The 21556-nt window shown below is 42.0% G+C and overlaps 1 protein-coding gene across 2 annotated transcripts in view; it reads left to right on the top strand.

Moving 5' to 3' along the window:
* The window catches only part of EFR3B (EFR3 homolog B), a 137578-nt gene that overhangs the window by 108452 nt on the left and 7570 nt on the right, over positions 1-21556 (top strand). The window contains exons 12-19 of one of the 2 annotated variants that reach the window (XM_070741898.1): positions 3105-3156; positions 4945-5117; positions 5556-5631; positions 6468-6629; positions 10215-10346; positions 13192-13259; positions 15052-15179; positions 19266-19357. In XM_070741898.1, the coding sequence (XP_070597999.1) occupies positions 3105-3156; positions 4945-5117; positions 5556-5631; positions 6468-6629; positions 10215-10346; positions 13192-13259; positions 15052-15179; positions 19266-19357 (883 nt within the window). Of the gene's footprint in view, positions 1-3104; positions 3157-4938; positions 5118-5555; positions 5632-6467; positions 6630-10214; positions 10347-13191; positions 13260-15051; positions 15180-19265; positions 19358-21556 lie in introns of both variants that reach the window. The other variant, XM_070741908.1, reaches the window with a different exon arrangement.

Consider the following 21556-nt stretch of genomic DNA (forward strand, 5'->3'; position numbering starts at 1 on the left):
ACAACACTGAAAAATCTGTATTTTTTAATTAAAAATAATTTTGTTTCTGAGTTGTGGAATCTATACATGCTCAGTTACATCAGATTATCAAAAAAAAAAAATACAGGCTTCCGAGGAAAGGAATTTATTTCTGGGCTGCTAACTTTTCTGATTCATATAACTTAATTCTCTTTGATGTTATTATCATCAAAAGCCCAATAGACTAGTGTTTCTCAATCTTGACCACGTGAAGATTTTTGGACTTCAACTCTCAGAATCCTCCAGCCATCCCTGCTGAGTTGAAGTTCACACATCTTCAAGTGGCAAAGGTTGATATAGATCTTTGTAAGCTTGCTCTGAATATGAATCAATGATAAATTATATGAATTTCTATTGTAAGTCAGAAAGGGATACCTCTAAGCCAAACACAAAGCTAGCCATTAATTGGACTTCAAGCCAAAGCACAATTTTCTTTACTCTTACGTCACCCCCAAAAAAATTATGAACATACATTATCATTTTCTGAGGAAGATATTAAATATTCTGTCAATAGAGCAGAAATTTTCCCTAGAAAAATTCAGAGATTGTCATCACCATTTAAGTCAAATCTGCTTAACAACCTGGAGAGTAAAGTTTGAAAGAGGGTGAATGAATTTAGAAAGATCATTCTAGCAAGTAGTATGGATATATGGTATTGGAAATTCATGGGGAAGTGAGTGGCTTTACAGTTAGTATGATGATAACCCGTAACCTTATTGCTGCTCTTGCTATTATTATGTACCCTGGCATGCAGAAGGTAACTGATTTAAGTTAGAGTTTATTATTATTATTATTATTATTATTATTATTATTATTATTATTATTGGACATTTATTTATATATATTTATTCATTCATTCATTCATTCGATTTTTATGCCACCCTTCTCCTTAGACTCAGGGCGGCTTATAACATGTTAGCCATAGCAATTTTTAACAGAGACAGCATATTGCCCCCACAATCTAGGCCCTCATTTTTCCCACCTCGGAAGGATAGAAGGCTGAGTCAACCTTGAGCCGACGATGAGATTTGAACCGCTGACCTGTAGATCTACAGTCAGCTTTAGTGGCCTTCATTACTGCACTCTACCTGCTGCGACACCTTGGCTTTGTTGATTTCCTACAAGAATAATAAAAGTAAAGACTCCTTGAATTTGAACTTGTCTCCTGACTAATTTATCAATATGTCCAAGTGGTTGGCTTGGCAGCAATATGGAAAGAGGTCACTTTTACCCTTTTAAAACATTGTTTTCAATTATCCAGTCTACTCTATAATCTTGGCATTTTTGATAGTTTCCCATACCAGCTGTGTTCTACTATCAAGTAAATTAGATATCACATCTTCCAATCCCGAGCCACCCCGAATCTTCGGAGAAGGGCGGCATACAAATCTAATAAATAAATAAACCCTAAATAAATATTCAATTTTTGACTAGAAGAGTAATTTCTGTTGTTGGCTGATCATAGGCCACCTATCTATGTAATGTATATCTTGTCAGAGAATTGTGAATTCTTTGGAGGTGGGGGAAGTAAGAAACATTTTAAAAAATAGGAAGCATCAACAAATTGAATAGATTTTTACATGGACATGTTGAAAGGGATTCATGTTTGAGTAGCTTGGTCTAAAAGATAATTTAAATACGCCAACTCATAATGGAATGGCTGTCCCTTTATAATATCTAATGGCACATTAGAAGTCCATATTGTGAAGAGTTTATCCATCCAATTAAAAATTCCTGGCTCTTTAGATCAAGATGTTTTTTTCTTTCTTAGGGTTGGGTTGCAGAGGGGAGGGGGAAAGAAATGACTCTAACCAATACAGTGATACCTCGTCTTACAAACGCCTCGTCATACAAACTTTCCGAGATACAAACCCGAGGATTAAGATTTTTTTTGCCTCTTCTTACAAACTATTTTCACCTTACAAACCCACCGCCGCCCCTGGGATGCCCCACCTCCGGACTTCTGTTGCCAGCGAAGCATCCGTTTTTGCACTGCTGGGATTCCCCTGAGGCTCGCCTCCATGGGAAACCCCACCTCCGGACTTCCGTGTTTTTGTGATGCTGCAGGAGAATCCCAGCAGGGGAATCCCAGCAATGCAAAAACAGGCGCTTCGCTGGCAATGGAAGTCCGGAGGTGGGGTTTCCCAGCGAGGGGAGCCTCAGTGAAATCGCAGCATCACAAAAACACAGAAGTCCGGAGGTGGGGTTTCCCATGGAGGGGAGCCTCAGGGAAATCGCAGCAGCGCAAAAACAGGTGCTTCGGCTGGCAAAAGGGGTGAATTTTGGGCTTGCACGCATTAATCGCTTTTCCATTGATTCCTATGGCAAACATTGTTTCGTCTTACAAACTTTTTACCTTAAGAATCTCATCCCGGAACCAATTAAGTTTATAAGACAAGGTATCACTGTATTAACTTTTTCAAAATTTATTCAGGGTGCCTATGTTGACAGAGAAAAAGAGTGATTCTATTTCTCAATAAGGCAAAAAGCAATTAGTTGAAGAGGAATTGGCAATGGGTCCTAGACAATTGAACAGAAAAAGCAGTAATCGTTTTGAGCAGGTATATGACGTGAGAGAAGTTGTGGCGATTGCTGTTAGAATATTTTGCTGCATGGCAGGCAATCTGTAGTGCCCACATCCCTTTTCTATAACCCAAGGAGTTAGAGGAAACTCTACTCTAAAACTGCAGAAATCAAGGGTAGAAACTCCCTGTCCTTTCGAAACATTGAAAGTGGTAGGAAGGACCAGTTGGTATGACGTCATTCCTCACCATACTCCATTCCCATTAGCACATCTGCTTTGGTGACCCTATCATTCTGTCTGCTTGCTTCACCCACATAACCACAGCAGGTTCAGATTTTCCCCACCCTATGGCTGGAGGAATGTTATTTTGCTGCCTAATGATACATCCTTATACCAGGCTGTATGTCTTTGGTTATGTTTCATACGTAATCACATCCCCAGCTGATGATTTTCTTATTTATCCTGTCCTGATTTTAGTTGCCCTTTAACTTTATAGGCTGTCTTTTTTTCCCGTGCGGCTTCAATCTTGAGTGTTTATCTTTCTTTTTTTCCTCTTTTTTAGGGAGAACAGGAATCGATTGACGCAGATCATGTTGCTGAAATCTCTCCTGCAGGTATGTGACAGAGATGTTCCGTTTTCGTGTGAGGTTTGCAGAGAAAAATAGATACCGCATTTGTATAGGAAATAATGTTATTTTTGGCCTACAAAAATTCATGTGTCTGTAACCTTTAACTGGGAGAAATGGTGCATCATGGGGCAAAGCCTTTTGAAACTCAAACTTACAGAATGTGTCCAAAATCCAGGACCTCTAACTCCGGTGCGATTGAAATTTCAGGGATTTTATAAAATATTTTTGGTGTAACAATGATCATAAAGCATTTCATGATATAGAAAAAAATGTCCTGTGGTTAATTCTTGATGTTTGACTGCTACCTACTTTCGCAGGAGGTACTATATATATATATATATGTGTTTTCGTAGATTTTGACGGGTATATATATGTAGATTGTTCTGAGTTTGCCCCATGTAATATTTTCAATGTCTGTGCGATGTTTCGGTGAAATCACATTCACCATCATCAGGCTGAAGTTGTAAGCTTCGTGCTGCTGTAAATATAGTTTATAATATAAATATTAACTAAATCCTACACGGGAAGAAACCCGAATATACCAAGACCGTCATACCTGTACCCGTGAAAATCTACGAAAACATATATATATACATACATATATATATGGCATCGGACCAGAATATCTCCGAGACCGCCTCCTGCCGCACGAATCCCAGCGACCGATTAGGTCCCACAGAGTGGGCCTTCTCCAGGTCCCGTCAACTAAACAATGTCGGTTGGTGGGCCCCAGGGGAAGAGCCTTCTCTGTGGCGGCACCAGCCCTCTGGAACCAACTCCCCCCGGAGATTAGAACTGCCCCTACTCTCCCTGCCTTCCGTAAACTCCTTAAAACCCACCTTTGCCGTCAGGCATGGGGGAACTGAAACATCTCCCCCTGGGCATGTTTAATTTATATATGGCATGCTTGTGTGTACGTCTGTTAGTATATGGGGTCTTTTTTAAATCTTTAAATATTTTAAATCTGTCAGATTATCTATGATTTGTTTCCACGTGTTGTGAGCCGCCCCGAGTCTTCGGAGAGGGGCGGCATACAAATCTAAGTAATAAAATAAATAATAAATAAATATATATAGAGAGAGAAAGGCATAAATAAAACATACATTTGGGATATTTACATCCCCATCTCATTCAAAATTTCGATCGGAGATATATACATTTTTACTTTCTTTTTTTATTGCTCGGATATTTGCATACTTGCATATTTTTCAATAAGTTTCTATATTAATCTCTTGGGTTGTCTCTCTATGAATTTCTATAATTGGTTAAAAGAAAGAAAGGATAAAAGAAAAGAAATTACATAGAAAGGCAGCAGGAGGTACTTTCAATACATCTGAATATCTCTATAATGTACTGAACGTTTCCAGTACATTAGAAGCTCTGCCATTGTTGAAGACATTGTGGAATCTAGTAAGGAAATATCACCGAAACAAGGATCCAAAGAGTCATGGCTTGTCTAATAACACATTAAAACTAAACCAGTGTTAAAAAAAGGCAGTTGCTGTATTTCTACAACTTGCTGTGCCTACCACTTCTATCCCACATGCTGAACTACAAATCGCCCAATGCCATTTTAATGTGAAACTAACCGCTATATCTTTGAAATACAAATTAAATCTAGACAAATTAAGACTTTGAAAAAGAAATTATGCAGAATGGGAAAAAGGTGGTTTTAGCCATATCTTGGCTGCTCTAGCTGCCATTATTGTTGAGTGCATTGCAAACAAACTGCTGAGTATTGATTAATGGAGAGGCTCTCTATGGAACCTGCAGGTTTCCACTGGTTTCCAGTGCAGTAACATGCTCACAGCCCTTCCCAGCTCCTTCCTGGACAGGCTCTTGTCAGCAACATTAATGGAGGATGCAGAGATTCGCCTTTTTGTTCTGCAGATTCTCATCAGCTTCATTGACCGCCATGGGAATAAGCACAAATTCCAGACAATCAGGTTTGCAGTCCATTTCTTTCTTGTGGTAGAGAGGAGATGCTATATGAGATGGGAAAGTATCATAGATAATGTTGTTACAAACCATGTGAATACACATTGCTCTGCTTCTTCATAGGTTTTTCATTCTGTTCCTTTCCTTTCTCTATTTCTTTGTGATTTTTCCAGTAATTACTTTTCTTACTTTTAGTACTTTATTTACTCTTAATAATTACGATTCTTACTTTTATATTTCAAAATTTATACTGTTCCTATTCTATGAAAAAATTATTTGGTAAAAATTATACAAAAAATGTGATTCCACCACTTTTTTAATTGTCCTGTGAGTTACTAAAAAGGAGGAGAGATGAACAATCTTCTCCACCCTTTTGTTATAGCCTGCTTCCACATACACACACAAACACAAACACTTAATTTTGTCTCATATATTTTTTTGCACAGCACTATCAGTGATATCGCCATCCTGAAGCTGAAAGTGGACAAATGTTCACGCCAAGATACTGTCTTCATGAAGAAGGTATTGAGCACTTTCAATTCAATTCAATTCAATTTATTAGATTTGTATGCCGCCCCTCTCCAAAGACTCGGGGCGGCTCGCAACAACAACTTGCCAAACACTCAATTTTTTAAAAAGATAGAGGTTGGATTGGTTGTAGCCACCAGCAGTATATGATAAACCTACAAAAATGTATTTTGTTGAACATGTTAAAGCAGGGGTGTCAAAATTGATTTCATTGAGGGCCGCTTCAGAGTTGTGTTTGACCTCGGGGTCCTGGATGGGCGTGGCCCTGGGGTGTGTGGCCAGCTCGAGCAGTACCGGCGATGCAAAGCAGGCGAGGCGCAGAGGTGAAGCGAGGCGATTAACTGGGCCCCATGGCAAAGGCAACATATATAGAGTGGGGGTGATGGGGCAAGCAGGGTGAGTGGCAGGCGGGCAGGGGCGAGCACTGACCAGGCAGGCAGGGCCAGGATCAGCCAGAGGTGGTATTTGCCGGTTCGGCAAACTAGTTCAAATTCCCGCTACCTGTTCGCCCGATACCTCCTCTTCCCCTGATCTCTGTTTTCACTAGCAGAGGGCTGCAGGAAGCCATCACAGCCAAAAACGGAGCTCAAGAGGGCTGCACATGGCCCTCCCCGTACTCCTTTTTTGCTGGCAGTGGTACCACAGGCCAGTCCTCTGCAGTATCCAGGGTGGCTCAGGGGGGGGGGCAGATCTAAGCATCCCGTGGCCAAATCCAGCCCGCAGGCGTTGAGTTTAACACCCCTGTACTGATGCAATGTCAAAGCATTGCCTTCAATACTTCAATGAAATGACAACTTCCTCATGAAAAGGTATGTTATATATGTTCACAGCACTCCCAGCAGCTGTATCGACACATGTATTTCACTTGCAAGGAAGACAACAACTGTCGTACCCACTACGAGGCTGTCTACAGTCTACTGGCACTTATCAGCATTGAACTGGCCAATGAAGAGGTGGTAGTGGACCTCATCCGGTTGGTTTTGGCTATACAGGTATGTCCGGGCTGAAAAATCTCCCTAGCAGGAAGGATAGAAAGAGACATCCAAGGAAGACAAGATTTTATCTCCGGTGGCTGCTACTAAACTTAGATGTGGAAGGTGACTGTTTTGGAGACACCTAGCAAATACACTTGTGAAATTTGCCAGCAATAACTTAGAGGCCTGTTGCATCACTAGCAATATAGTCATTTGATGGGAACTAAGAAGTGTGCATTGTCTGTGGCAGTCCCTAACCTATGTCTAACCCAGTGCTTCTCAAATAGTGGGGTGGGCCTCCCTGAGGGGGGCACGGAGCAATGCCGGGGGGGTCATGTGTCCCTGGGGAATGTGGAGTCATTTGTCGCAGGGAATAGGATTTTTTTTTTGCACCGAATAATAGCACACAGCACAGAGCAGGAGATATGAAGTGCAGATAACAAACCCTTTAGAGACACCATGGGAAAATATTGAACAGGGATGACAAGAAAGGAGGAGAGAGACGGAGATAATGAGACAAACGTAAGCCTTCTGAAAGCTAAGGCGAGGAAATAAGAGGAAGCGTATGTAGCGTTTGTCTTCACTGCGACTATGGTGGGAGATGAGGAAAGACCGGTATGTTTACTGTGTCTAACAATATTGGCAGCAGACAGCATGAAGCCAAATAAATCACGGCATCACTTAAACACATTTCACCCCAATCACGCGGATAAGCCGCTTGAGTTTTTTCAGTGAAAACGTGCCGAATATTGCAAAATGGGGGGAGTGCAAAATGTTTACTTCTTCCTAGGGTGTCCGTTACAAAAATAATGACAAAATTGAACGGGTCCAAAGACGGGCTACAAGAATGGTGGAAGGTCTTAAGTATAAAACATATCAGGAAAGACTTAATGAACTCAATCTGTATAGTCTGGACTGGAGGACAGAAGGAAAAGGGGGACATGATCGAAACATTTAAATATGTTAAAGGGTTAAATAGGGTTCAGGAGGGAAGTGTTTTTAATAGGAAAGTGAACACAAGAACAAGGGGACACAATCTGAAGTTAGTTGGGGGAAAGAGCAAAGGCAACATGAGAAAATATTATTTTACTGAAAGAGTAGTAGATCCTTGGAACAAACTTCCAGCAGACGTGGTTGGTAAATCCACAGTAACTGAATTTAAACATGCCTGGGATAAACATATATCCATTGTAAGATAAAATACAGGAAATAGTATAAGGGCAGACTAGATGGACCATGAGGTCTTTTTCTGCCATCAGTCTTCTATGTTTCTATGTTTCTATAATTGAGAGGCACTGCTGTAACCCCTGAGGTTTGTCCGGCTTCTACCCTCCTAGCCTTCCATTACGCTTTGAACACTTGGCTTTTCTCCTAAGCATTGGGATAAGATTGAATGACTGCACATTACAAGTTGGAGCTGGTGCCAGGCTTTTGTTGTTTTTAATGTTTCAGTGTGTGCATTATAGTTTTAATGTGGTTTTACATGTTGCTTGAACTTTTGATTAAGAGCCACCCAGAATTGGTGAGAAGATGGGCGGCTATATAAATCTTTTAAATCTCTATCCCATATGCCACACACCCTTATTTACTCTTCTTCGCATTGTACTTAGACTCCATCTGGTTGTAAGAGATGTATTTATTTAATGCAATTGAATAAAATGTAGAGGCTGCCTGAATCCATATGACTCTGGGCAGCTTCTGTTTTCTAAAAGTAGGAAGAATTTAAAAAGCAATAGATCACTAGCATCCAGTGTGGGAAGAGGTCAAGTATGCATGCTGTTGTTGGGTTTTTTTTACCCAAGCCCTTCTTGGATTCATTAGATTCCTTGAAGAAACAACTTGCAAGAATTTCTTGCATGTACTTTATACAAGGAGTGGGACCTGTTATACAATTTCTGCCAATTACTGTAAAATGCTCTTGAATTCTAACGATATAATTTGAACCACAGAGATAAAGTATATAAATTTAAACAAGAAAATATTAATACATTAGGGTAGTTGGGGCAGTTTTGATCTGTTAAAATAAAGTTGATGACGGCATTAATCTAATGCAGAGGTCTTCAAAATTGGCAACTTTAAGACTTGTGGACTTCAATTCCCAGAATTCTCCAGCCAGCATAGCTGGCTAGAGAATTCTGGGAGTTGAAGTCCATGTCTTAAAGTTGCCAAGTTTGAGGACCCCTGATCTAATGCATGCTCAGGTTCAATAATGATTCAATAATAATACTGACATCTTAAGCATGGGAAAATGTTATCAATCTGTTAAATAAAAGATGTATTAGAATTGAAATCACTCGGAAGAGTTTGGAAGGGAAAGAGGAAGCAGGAAGGAAGGAAAGAAGGGAAAGAGGAGAAGGAAGGCAGAGAGAAGGAGTAAGAAGGTAGGTAGGAGAGAAGGAGATGTAGAGGGGGGAAGAAAACAGACTGATTAGTAACAGCAAGACTAGTTGTAAAAATAGTCAGTGAACTCTGATTTGAAGATATATATACTACTGATATATTCTTAAGGTATATGTATTGATGCATATATAAGAACGGTGTAGAAAAATTAAAAAAATCTTTTTTAAAATGTTCAATAATTAATTGAACATGTGGCTCTAACCCACAGAGCTAGATTTGTCGGGGTCTCGGCTACCTCTCTCTTCTGGGTCTACATATCCAAGCTCCTTAGTGTTGTCATCACTTGTCTACTAGAACAGGGGTCTCCAACTTTGGCAACTTTCAGAGTTGTGGACTTCAACTCCCAGAATTCCTCAGCCAGCAAAGCAAGACTGGCTTAGGAATTCTGGGCATTCAAGTCCACAAGTCTTAATGTTGCCAAGGTTGAGACCGCTGTACTAGAAGATGACTATTCTTGCTATCCTTCCTAAGCCTCGTGTGAGAGTTAGGGACAGAGAGGGCCTTGTGCCTTACTGGAAAGTTTTTTAAAAAATCAAATGATACATTACAGACACTCTTGTTTCGTGACCACAACTGTGACTGGCAGTATCATTAAGCAAAGCATCGCTACTTGAAAGCATGACGGCTTAAGACCTTACTTCAACTTTCCTTTGCTTGCAAAGGTCATAAATGCGAGGCCGAAACGTGCCCTCCAGATAAGACATGCCCTGATAATAAGCCCAATCAAGCTATTGAGCGCACGGCAATAAGGCCAAGCACTTATTTCAGGGTTCAAAAAATATATAACACAGGGTCTTATTTTGTGGGAAACACGGTAAATAGAATCAGAATTAAATTTCAATATGAGCATCGTATTAAAAGTAATTTTATGCAATATTTCTGTCTAATTTTTATCCATCCTTTCAAAGGTAGCATTTTTCCTGAAACAGATTTTCCTCCATTCCTCTCAGGGCTTTCAGGATTTAAGCCACTTAATTCTGGGGCCACTCCCAACTAACTACTCTCTTGGTTTTTCTAAAAAAAGATTCACACATACACCCTTTCTTCCTGGTAAAATTTATACTGTACCTTCAGGCTCTGACACCGATGTGGATTCCATGTAGACTCGTCTTGTAAAGTCAGACATGTTTGGCTGTCAGTGAACGTAGAGGTTGGGGGAGCTTGCTTTGTCCTTTCACTACAATGCTGCTGTCCTGTTGGCAGGAACTGGCCCAGGTGAACGAGGATAACCTGACGTTGTACAGCCGCTGTGCCCTGTATGCCCTTGGAGCTGCCTACCTGAACCTGATCAGCCAATTGACCACTGTGCCTGCCTTTTGCCAGCATATTCATGAGGTCTGCCACTTGGCTTTACTTTTCCTTTACCTATAGTTTTTTTTTCTACCAGGAAACCTCCTTCAGCTTGGTCCAAATAGATTGGTTGACAATTCTAGGAGTTACGGGGGCTCAGTGGTTAGAATACAGTACTGTAGGGTACTTCTGCTGACTGCTGGCTGCTTGCAATTTGGCAGTTCGAAGATCACCAGGGTCAAGGTTGACTCCGCCTTCCATCCTTCCAAAGTGGGTAAAATGAGGACCCAGATTGTTGGCGGCAATATGCTGATTCTGTAAGCCGCTTAGAGAGGCCCATGAAGTGGTATTTAAGTGCTATTGCTATTACAGTCTAAAACAGGGATGGAGAACCTTTTTCCCCTCGAGTGCCGAAATAGTGTGCATGCACGCTATTGCACATGCGCGAGTGCCCACACCTACAATTCAATGCCCAGGGAGGGCGAAAATAGCTTCCCCTGCTCCCCGGAGGCCCTCTGGAGGCTGTAAACAGCCTGTTTCCCAACTTCTGGTGGGCCCAGTAGGCTTCCGTTCCGCCCTCCCCAGGTTCCAGAGGCTTTCCTGGAGCCAGGTGAGAATAAAACGCCCTCCCCCATCCCCCAGAAGGCTCTCTGGAAGCCAAAAACACCCTTCCAGAGTCTTTGTGCAGGCCAAAAATCAGCTGGCCGGCACACTCATGCACGTTGGAGCTGAGCTAGGGCAACGGCTCGTGTGCCAGCAGATATGGCTCCATGTGCCACCTGTGGCGCCCGTGCCATAGGTTCGCCATCACTGGTCTAAAACATTCGGAGCACTTTGTACCCTGTAAAAAGCAGTGGGATTTTTAGGGAAGAATCCACAAACAGGACTTTGCCTGTTGTGATGCTCAGCCATGTTAGATGAATCACCTACAACCTCAAAGTCCTCACATGTATCAGACATTTCTAGACTAAACCCCACCCACCCAAAGCCTTGCTGGACATTTCCTGAAAAGTGTGGTTGTCTTTTTTCTGTATCTCTACAACTGCATATTGGGAATAGTTAACCACGCTCCCAGATTTGATATACAGTAGCACCTCTAGATACGAGCTGCTCCACATGCGAGTATTTCAAGTTACGAGCTGCGAAGCGAGCAAAATTTCTGTTCGACACTTGAGCTCAAATTCGGGATACGAGCCGAGCGTCCACTAGGTGGCGCAAGAATTCCATTTTTTTCCAGTTATCTCCGCGCGAAAAGCCAAATCTAAATGCATTCGTTCGAGATACGAGATGATCGACATACAAGGTCAGCTCTGGCACGAATTAAACTCGTATGTCGAGGTACCACTGTATTGAGAACTCAATTTGCTATTAGGACTCTGTCCATAACTGTTGGGTTGGCAATATATTGGTTGCAGGCTTTGCAGACTGCCACAAGAGGGCGCTATAGTTCATAGCTTATTCCTCTGAGTCACCCTCTCTGTTTTCTCTTTGTCTGGCTACTCACTGTTAATGGCTATTCACTATTAGGCTTGCTCTGCAATTCTCTGCATGCTCTTGTATAGTAGTTATATATTATAGCTAAAATGTGTTTATGCTTGACATCTTTATTTGCTGATTATGACAAAAACAAGACTTTATAGTTGATAATATTTGGATTGTTATTCTGACTTATGTGTATGACTTCAGACGCTTTATCTGAATATGTTATTTCTTAAAGTAAACTTTAATTCAAGTTAGTAGATCTGTGTGTGGCTGAGTAGTTATTCAGAACTAATCTCAATCTAAACATTTCTGTGTGTGCACAACCTTGGTGTTGTGGTTAGCTCTGGCCCAGCTCCTTCCCCAAGGACTGTGGATGTGGGGGAGACATCCACATGCCGCAGGCCTGTTTTGCTCCCGGTGGAATCTGCTGATGAAGGCTCCTTTGACCAAGAAGACATGAGTGACAGGAAGGAGGAGAGTTTGGCAGACAGCTCAGAAGGAGATCAATTATCTAGCTCCTCCTTGGATTCGGAACAAGAGTTAATGATACAGCCACACATGAGGAGAGCGATGCATAGGCAACAACAACTGAGAGATTATTATCAAAAGAAAATGAGGCCACCTGTGGTTGGGTGGGACTGTGGTAATTAGTGAAGCTACTATAAATAGCAGCCTGTGGGTTTGGCCATTGTGGAGGATTATCTGATCCTTGTGTTTAGTGCCTGCCTTGCTGAATTTGACCTTTGTGTGCTGATTTTCCCCCGCTTTGAAACTAAACCAGAGCAAAGTGTGTTTCACTTTGTGAAAGAAGAAGGACTGTGAATTGCCTCACAGCTGCAAGCTACGTATCTCAGAACTGATAAGGGACTTGTACAAATTACCAGTTTGTTTGCTATACAACAAGAGTGCTTGGTTTATTTGAATTTTCGGTATAAAGAACATTGTTTTGAATTTTCAAACGTGTGTGTGTCTAAACTTTGTATCTGTGAATTTTCTACCAGAGAGCTCGACAGAACACCTGGTAAACAAGGATTTCGCTGCTCGTATATTAACACTAACCCAGTAGTACTAATCTAAGAGATTCCTGAGCAGCATTGACTCCAATTCATTCTCTGCATCTCTAAGCCTCGCATTGGAGCAATGATGCCATCCAGTAATAGTTAGACAAACATTAGCAACTTGATGAAGTCACAAGCAGTTGGTGGACCTGTCACAATACCTGCTCATTCTTAACCATGGTCATAGCTCTGTGCAACCCAGAGCAGGGGAGCTTATTAGCGCTGCCGGGCAGAGCATCCAAAGATAATACTGATATCTAATCGGATAAAATCTGTTGTGTTTTTTACAGTGGGAACTGACCATGCCAAATCCGTTTAAAAAAAAAGTCTTGCATTTTTCTTCTCTCCAGGTTATAGAGATGAGGAAAAAAGAGGCTCCTTTCTTGCTTCCTGAAGGCGTCTTTGTAGAGAAACCCAGGTATGAGAGCCGTTGTTGGCTTAAAACAAGTGTGTCAAAGTTGATTTCATTGAGGGCCACTTCAGGGTTGTGTTTAACATTGGGGGCTGGGTGGGTGTGGTCATCTTGATGTCATTCATTTAAAGCCTTATATCGCTTAGAACCAAACTATCTTCGCGACTGCCTTCCACCACAGCTCCCAGTGACTGATAAGGGCCCACAGCCTTGGTCGTCTCCAGGTCAGGGGTAGGGCCTTCTCTGTGGTGGTTCCGGCTCTCTGGAACCAGCTACCTCTTGAGATCCAGACTACTTCCATCCTATTAGACTTCCAAAAAGCTGTAAAGAACTGGCTTTTCCAGCAGGCCTGGGGGCATTGATCAGATGATACATTATCAAGATCCTGCCATAAATAAAACGTATGGTCTTATTGTAGGTTTTAAATTGTTTTTAATTGGTCTCTCTTTTTAGATGTCCGAATTTTTTAATACTGTCTGTCTTGTTCTTCTTTGTTGTGAGCTGCCCAAAGTACTTAGGGAGTTGGGTGGCATACAAATGGAACTAAATAAATGAATGAAATTAAATAAATTCATGTCGAGCACCTAGGGTGGCAGCGGTGGGGCTGGGGAGGGGATGGGTGGGGCGGACAATCTCCTGCAGCCCTCTGCCAGCAAAAAAGGAGCTCCCAAGTTCCATTTTCACTGGCAGAGGTCCTTCGCTGTTTCCAGGGCATCCCCACAGCCCAGACCTAAGCATCTCTCAGGCCAGATCCAGCCCGCAGGGCTTGAGTTTGATACCCTTGGCTTAAAACACCTTGTTTGTTTGTTTGTTTGTTTGTTTCTTTCTTTCTTTCTTTCTTTCTTTCTTTCTTTCTTTCTTTCTTTCTTTCTTTCTTTCTTTCTTTCTTTCTTTCTTTAATTGGATTTCTAGACCGCCCTTCTCCAAAGGGACTCGGGGCAGCTTACATAGTAAAAAGCAATACAAAGTACAAGATTTTTTTTAAAACCCAAGTAATCCAAACTTAAACCGAAACGATTTAAAAGCCATTCAACCTATTTCATTCAAACACAATTAACCTGGTTGATTATATCCTTACTGTAATTTAAATCAGTGCACTTCAGCCTCAGAAATTTTAAAATGTAAGTTGACCTGCTGGCTGGGGGAATTCTAAGAGTGGGTCCACACTATGTCCATAAGATTGAGAAACCTTAGTTTAGATAACGATGCTTTGAACAGATGGGCTTTTCAACCCGCTTAATTATTCCATCGTTTGCCTTCAGCTGTTTTTCTCAGGTGCCCTTTATTTGTATTTGTATTTGTATTTATTAGATTTGTATGCCGCCCCTCTCCATAGACTCAGGGCGGCTCACAACAATAACAAGAACAATGTAAAAAACAAATCTAATAATTTAAAAAACACTAAAAAACCCATTATTAAAAGCAAACACACACACAAACATTCCATGTATAAACTGTATAGACCCGGGGGAGATGAGTCAGTTCCCCCATGCCTAACTACAGAGATGGGTCTTAAGAACTTTATGAAAGGCAAGGAGGATGGGGTCAACTCTGATATCTGGGGGGAGTTGGTTCCAAAGGGTCGGGGCCGCCACAGAGAAGGCTTTTCCCCTGGGTCCCGCCAAACGACATTGTTTAGTTGACGGGACCCGGAGAAGGCCAACTCTGTGGGACCTAACTGGTCACTGGGATTCGTGCGGCAGAAGGTTTATTCTCTGGAGACCAATTGCTGCCTAATATGAGTACCTAGGGAGACATTGGGACAGTCATGTATTGTTTCTCTTGCTTTGACCCAAAGGCTGTCCCGGACCCTGGATCACCTTGGCCCTGATATCCTCTTCCGGCAGAGCAAGATCAGTGAAGTGCTTGGAGGGAGTGGCTACAATTCAGATAGGCTGAGCACACCTTACATCCCTCAGCTGACAGGTATTTGGGCAGTGGGTCCATACATTTTCTATGCTCAAGAATGTTATCATTATTTTTAAAACAAAATTCTATTGTGTTTTGACTTAAAAGTATTCCAAAGAGCCAAATTGATGGTGGTTGATTCTTCATTGTGGTCTTTGCGTTTCATACGGCTGGGCTTGCATTCAAACACAGCATTGTGTTTCATTGATCCCTCTCATCTTTAATGTACTCGCTGAAGGAATAGCCTCCTACTATCTCCAAATCTAGGAAGCCGTAGCATCTTCAGCTACTTGGTCTTGATAGGATTGAATCATCTTTCAGTGTTTCCATTTCTTTCCATCTTTGTGCAAAAATAATTCTAGCAGCTACTAAAATATGAATTATTAAGTAATATTTAGGTATTTAGGAAAATTATTGAGTGTGCAGAATTAGATATGATGACGAGGCAGTTAAATAGCCAAGAAGAATCTGAATTTTATAACATTTGGTAGATGGTTTATATCTGGTGGAATAAAAAAATGTTTAAGGATGCTAAAATATAAAGCTAAATAGTCAAATTTATTAGCAAGAATAAGTTATGTAGTGATGTTTTAATAGTGGAATTTACTTCTCTGAATTGATCTAACTTATAATTAGTTTTTCCTTTTTGTATTAAGAAGACTTCTACTTTTGAGCGGAGCAATTGTAGCTCCTTTTCATGTTATCTGTTTTGTTTGGTCTCTTAATGTTTGTTCCAGGACCCCTAGCAATGATCGGGTTTTAGCGAAGTAGCGCTGCGGAAGTAAAAACACCATCTGCGCATGCGCAGATGGTCTTTTTACTTCCGCCGCAGCAGCGAGGAGCCGAAGATTGGGGTTTCCCCGCCGCCCACGCAAACTCCTCGCTGCTGCCGCGCCCGCCGCTTGTCCGCCGCCTGCCTGCCCGCCCGCCCGCCCTTCGCCCGGCCACCCGCCGTTCGCTCGCTGCTCGCCCGGCCACCCGGGTTCGTTTGGCTTCGGGACATGCCGGCGGCGATGTTTTAAAACAGCCGCGCGGCTTCCCAACTGAGTCCCGAAGTCAAAGGCGAACTTCCGCGTTTGGCTTCGGGACTCAGTTGGGAAGCCGCGCGGCTGTTTTAAAACGTCACCGCCGGCATGTCCCGAAGCCAAACGAACCCGGGTGGCCGGGCGAGCGGCGAACGGCGGGCGAGCAGGGAGCGAACGGCGGGTGGCCGGGCGAAGGGTGGCCGAGCGGCGAGCGGCGGGCGAGCAGCAAGCGAACGGCGGGTGGCCAGGCGAAGGGCGGGCGAGCAGCGAGCGAACGGCGGGTGGGCGGGCGAAGGGCGGGCGAGCGGCAAACGGCGGGCGAGCCGGGCGAAGGGCGGGCGAGCGGGTGCTGGGGGGGGCTTCTCGCCCTCCCGCCAGCAAGAGGAGACCCAGGGAAGCCGCCCAGCAGCTGATCTGCCCGGCGCCATCTACGCATGCGTGCCCATAGAAAAAAAGGGCGCGCATGCGCAGATGGTGTTTGTACTTCCGGGTTTAAAAATCGCCATATAGCCGTTTCGCAATGATCGGGATCGCAATACCCGGGGGATCACTGTATCTTGTTTTTTCAAAAATAATAAAAATATAATTTTTTTTTTAAAAGGATTGAATCAGAGACAGTTCCTTTCTAGTCAGGCCCACATAACCTCCAAATGTTAAAATAAAATCTCAGCAGTCTTATTTGGCCAGCCTAACATTGGCACATATAATTAATGAAATCTCAAACTGGCATATCATTTCACCCAGCCATTCCATATACATATTGACTAAAAGGTGGTAACCTGCAAAGGAGGGTGTGGTCTTTCCATCCCACCCCATCCCCAATTGTGTGAAGCACAGAGAATACAACAATGAAGATTGGTTTCTGTAACTCTGGTTCTTCGAGAATAATAACAGAATAACAGTTGAAAGGGATCTTGGAGATCTTCCAGCCTTTTAGATTTCTAGACTAGTCTTCAGGTCTAGAAGTCATATGTATATTTACACAGCCCACTCTATGAGCCATGGCTTCCTGATGGAAAATTAGTGAACTGAATTCAATTCTTTGCATTTGCCCAAGAACTGAAGAGAGGATGAGAGGCTTTTTAGCTAGTACAATAAAACAAAGATTGACTTTTCCTGCTTAAGACATAGAAGCATTCTAGAAAATGCTTTTTGAAGACATAGAATTCAATTATGCGGCCTACTTGAAAAGCTGTGTTTAACAAAAGCAACTCTACTCCTATATGTAATGAAGCGCTTCAGGACTAGCAAAAACCAGAAATAACTCATGCAGACCAGCAATTTTGGATAAATTATGCAATGTGTTCATTTTGCTTCATCCAGTGTTGTTTATTGTGAAGGATTGGAATTGCACAGCAACATCACTTTATTTTTAACTCTTGCATTTACAGGGTACCCATTGCATTTTTCTTACCCATATTTAACTGAACATTTGCAATTTTCCTGTTATAGTTTTCTAAACCCTCTGGGTCTCTCACCCAAACAGAAAAAAAAGTGAAACAAAGTTGTATGGTCAATCAACCTCAAAAATATGGGTTGTTGCTTTATAGTGTGACATTTGTCTTACTGGGAGAGGCACCAATCTGAAAATAGGCAAGGATTGAAAAGTCATTGTCTCTTTGGATTGATCTAGCACGTACTAGTTTAGAAGCAATGTTCATGGTTGCTTTGCAGTCACACTTGTTCTTATATAAACATTGATTTAAATTTGGAGAAAATATCCTCAGTGGTTTGTAATTTTGTCAAAAGATAAGCCCTTCTGAAAGCAAGGTATGCTTGAAAACTTCAAGGAAAATTGAGGACTTCAGAATCATAACTAATTCCCTAAAACAAAGTGCTTGCCTAGGTTTTAACTGGTTAGTTATTAGAGATGCAAAACCATGGCACCTTTCATGATCACAAGTTGTCCTATCTTTCAAGTGTTCTATGTTTATTGATTGATTGATTGATTGGTTGGTTGGTTGGTTGATTGAGTTGAAAGGGACATGCAGGTCATCTAGTCCAACCCCCTGCCTGAGCAGGAATCTTAAAGCACCCCAGCCAAATGGCAATCCAATCTCCTCTTGAAAGTGTCCAGAGTTGGGGAGTTCACAACCTCCACAGGTAGGTTATTCCACTGGTTGATCGCTCTGACCGTCAGGAAGTTCTTCCTTACTTCTAGGTTGAATCTCTCCTTGGTCAGCTTCCAGCCGTTGTTCCTCGTCTGGCCCTCTGGTGCTCTGGAGAATAGAGTGGCCCCCTCCTCTCTGTGGCAACCCCTCATATACCTGTATACAGCTTTCATGTCCCCTCTGGCCCTCCTTTTCTCTAGGCTATCCATGCCCAGTTCCTGCAATCTCTCTTCGTAAGTCTTGGTTTCAAGTCCCCTAATCATTGTGCTTGCTCTTTTCTGCACCTTCTCCAGAGTTTCAATGTCTCTTTTGAAGTGTGGGGACCATAACTGGATGCAGTACTCCATTTCCTGGTTGCTTTTGCTTAAAACAGTCCTCTGAATGGTCTCGGTGGCACAAACAACACGCTCACCGTATTTTTGAATTAAAGGATTACAAGCAAAGGAGCTAGGAAATTAAAACAATTCTCTTTGTCATAAAAATGCATATTCCACAATTTTAGTCATAGCAGCCCTCCATAATAACTATCTTGGCTGTAACTAGCCAAGAATCTCAAAGACAGCAGATACAGGAAGCTGGACTAAGCCGAATCAGTGTGCAACTCCTTGACTATGCAGCATGCCATACTAAGCAAAAATTAGGCTGGTTAATGATCCAACCCATTAAGCAAACTCATTATCTTAGTATCTTGTCTAAAATGGGCTATCGTGTTGAGTCATAATATGGTTTGTCCTATTGCATGTAGAGGTACAAAGAAACCCTCCAATTGTGTTTTGCTAACTCATATTAAGTGTTTAGCATGTTGTGGAAATCCAGTCTCTCTAAGGCAGCATGTGTTTGTTTACCAATCACAGTCACTGATAACCAGGACCAAATAATTCCTCTCGCTTTATCATTCCCTACAAAATACTAGACACAACCTTTCCAGCTGGGAAAGAAAATGATTTTACCTTCCTTTCTCCTTTTAGATGAAGACAGACTGTCTAAGAGGAGGAGTATTGGAGAGACCATCTCTCTACAAGTTGAAGTAGAATCCAGAAATAGCCCTGAGAAAGAAGAGGTAGGCCATTCTCAATGTACCCTTTTAGGGCTAGGCTCAGCAAGCATAAGTTGAATGAGAAATGGATGGTTGGGAACCTATTACCAGCCCTGTGAGGTTTTCTTTGCTTTGTTCTGAACCTCTCTTCCCAACATCATACTTTGTACGATGCTATTTTATTTTATACCTATCGCGGATCAGTCTTCTAATGACCTAATGACATTATTTACTGGTTTATTGTGTTCATTTGCCCAAACAATACAAAATTGAGGGCTTTAAAACAGATAATCTGTAATAGCAACTTGACTGGGAAAAGATTTAGTTTACCCCATATATTTGTTGGTTAGTTCTGCTGTGTTCCAGCCTATGATATATTGCATTAGATTTCCAAGTTCAAATGTTTAAGGCAACATGAATTACAATACATCCCAGGTACCAAAGGACCGAGGTGCTCAGCAAAATCACAGCATTTGCGATGCTGTGATTTCGCTGAGGCTTTCCTCGCTGGGAAACCCCACCTCCAGACTTCCGTTGCCAGCCGAAGCGCCCATTTTTGCGCTGGTGGGATTCCCTTCCTGGGATTCCCATGCAGCATCACAAAATCCAGAGGTGGGGTTTCCATGGAGGGGAGCCTAGGGGAAATACCTAGCCTTGAGAAAAAATGACTATGAGAAGATGTACTAACATTGTTCAACTATGGGTTGAACAAGACCATTCTCAATTATCCCAGAATGCAGAATATGGAATAAATGTTTTAATTTAGAGAAAGATAGACTCCAGTTGAATATTAGGGGAAAATCCTAGTAGTAGAAGGAATGCATCAATGAAATCAGTTTTCCAAAGAGATGGTGAGCACCAATTTGTTTTAATAGAGAAATGGAATATCCTGTTGTGTATGCTTTAATTAGGGTTCTTGCGCAGATAACAAATTGGGCTGGATGGTGTAAATGGCTTTTTCAATTCTGTGATTTGATGGAAAATTAATCTAAATGAAAATCTGTTATGCCGGGCTCTATGGCATGAGCCTCCCAAAAATTCAAGGGTAAAAAATTCAGACACACACACACTTGAAAATTCAAAATAATGTTTTTTTCACAAAATTCAAAAGAAACAAAGTACCCTTTTTGTATTGCAAAGAGCACTCTTTCTAAAACAAACTTCTAGGCAGTAAAACCCTTTAAGCAGTCCCAAAGTACTTAGCTAGCAGCTGTGAAGAACGTCACAGCCCTCTTTCTTCCACGAGTTGAAACAAACACGCTTTGCTATGGCTTGGTTTCAAAGTCCTGAAAAATCAACAGAGATTTCTTGAAACGCCAGGCTCTTCCTCCAAAGACAGACAGATAATCTTCCACACGCAGCAGCCGGCAAGCTGTCCTTTTATCAGCAGCCCTAATTAGTTGCACCACACCCAAACACACGTGAATTCTCTTATTTCTGATAATATCTGCACGGCTGCTCCTTTCTATTCAGTGCTCTGCGGCTGTGTACGTCAATAAAGGGTTCGTCATCCGAATCCAGGGATGATAACGAGGATTCTGCACTGCTTCCCCCTGAGTCCAATTCCTCTTCATCTCCCGATACCGACTGTTCGCTGTCAGCAGAAGAAGGCAGTAACACTGGCCTCTGACACTGCGAAAATTCACCCACATCCACCCCCTCAGTCCTTGGGGCAGGAGCTGGCCCAGAGCCAACCACAACAAAATCTATATTGATAATAGCAATAAAGGCAGGATTCTGGCAGCACCTTTTCTGACTCAGAGATTTTAATAAAAGGCATAAGCTTTTATAAGTCGCAGCTCACTTCTTCAGATGCATAGAGGTGTTGCTACATTGCTTCTGATTTTATGGTAGGTCAAGGATAAGAACTTATAACTCAAGGTAACGCAGTGATTTTCCCCCCCTTCTTTTGACCTGGTCAGAAGCCCACTCTGGATAATTATGAAATGCCAAATGTTTTTTTATTCTGGCATGTAAAAATGACGCTTACGTACTTTCACATTGTTGCTTTTGTGCTTATCCATCTGTTTTTGTTCCAAATCGGTCATATTTCTATGTTCTTAGCTACAAGACAGATCATAGAAGTATGAGAATAAATCTTTTTAAACAAATGCTTTTCGTTAATTAAACAAACACCACAGTACAATTTAAGAAAAGAAAATAATGGACTCCTTATCAAATCCTAACCAAATGTATGGATTCTCTAGTAAGGTAGTAATGTTT

The sequence above is a fragment of the Erythrolamprus reginae genome, chromosome 1, assembly GCF_031021105.1.
Source record: "Erythrolamprus reginae isolate rEryReg1 chromosome 1, rEryReg1.hap1, whole genome shotgun sequence".
NCBI classification, from domain to species: Eukaryota; Metazoa; Chordata; class Lepidosauria; order Squamata; family Dipsadidae; genus Erythrolamprus; species Erythrolamprus reginae.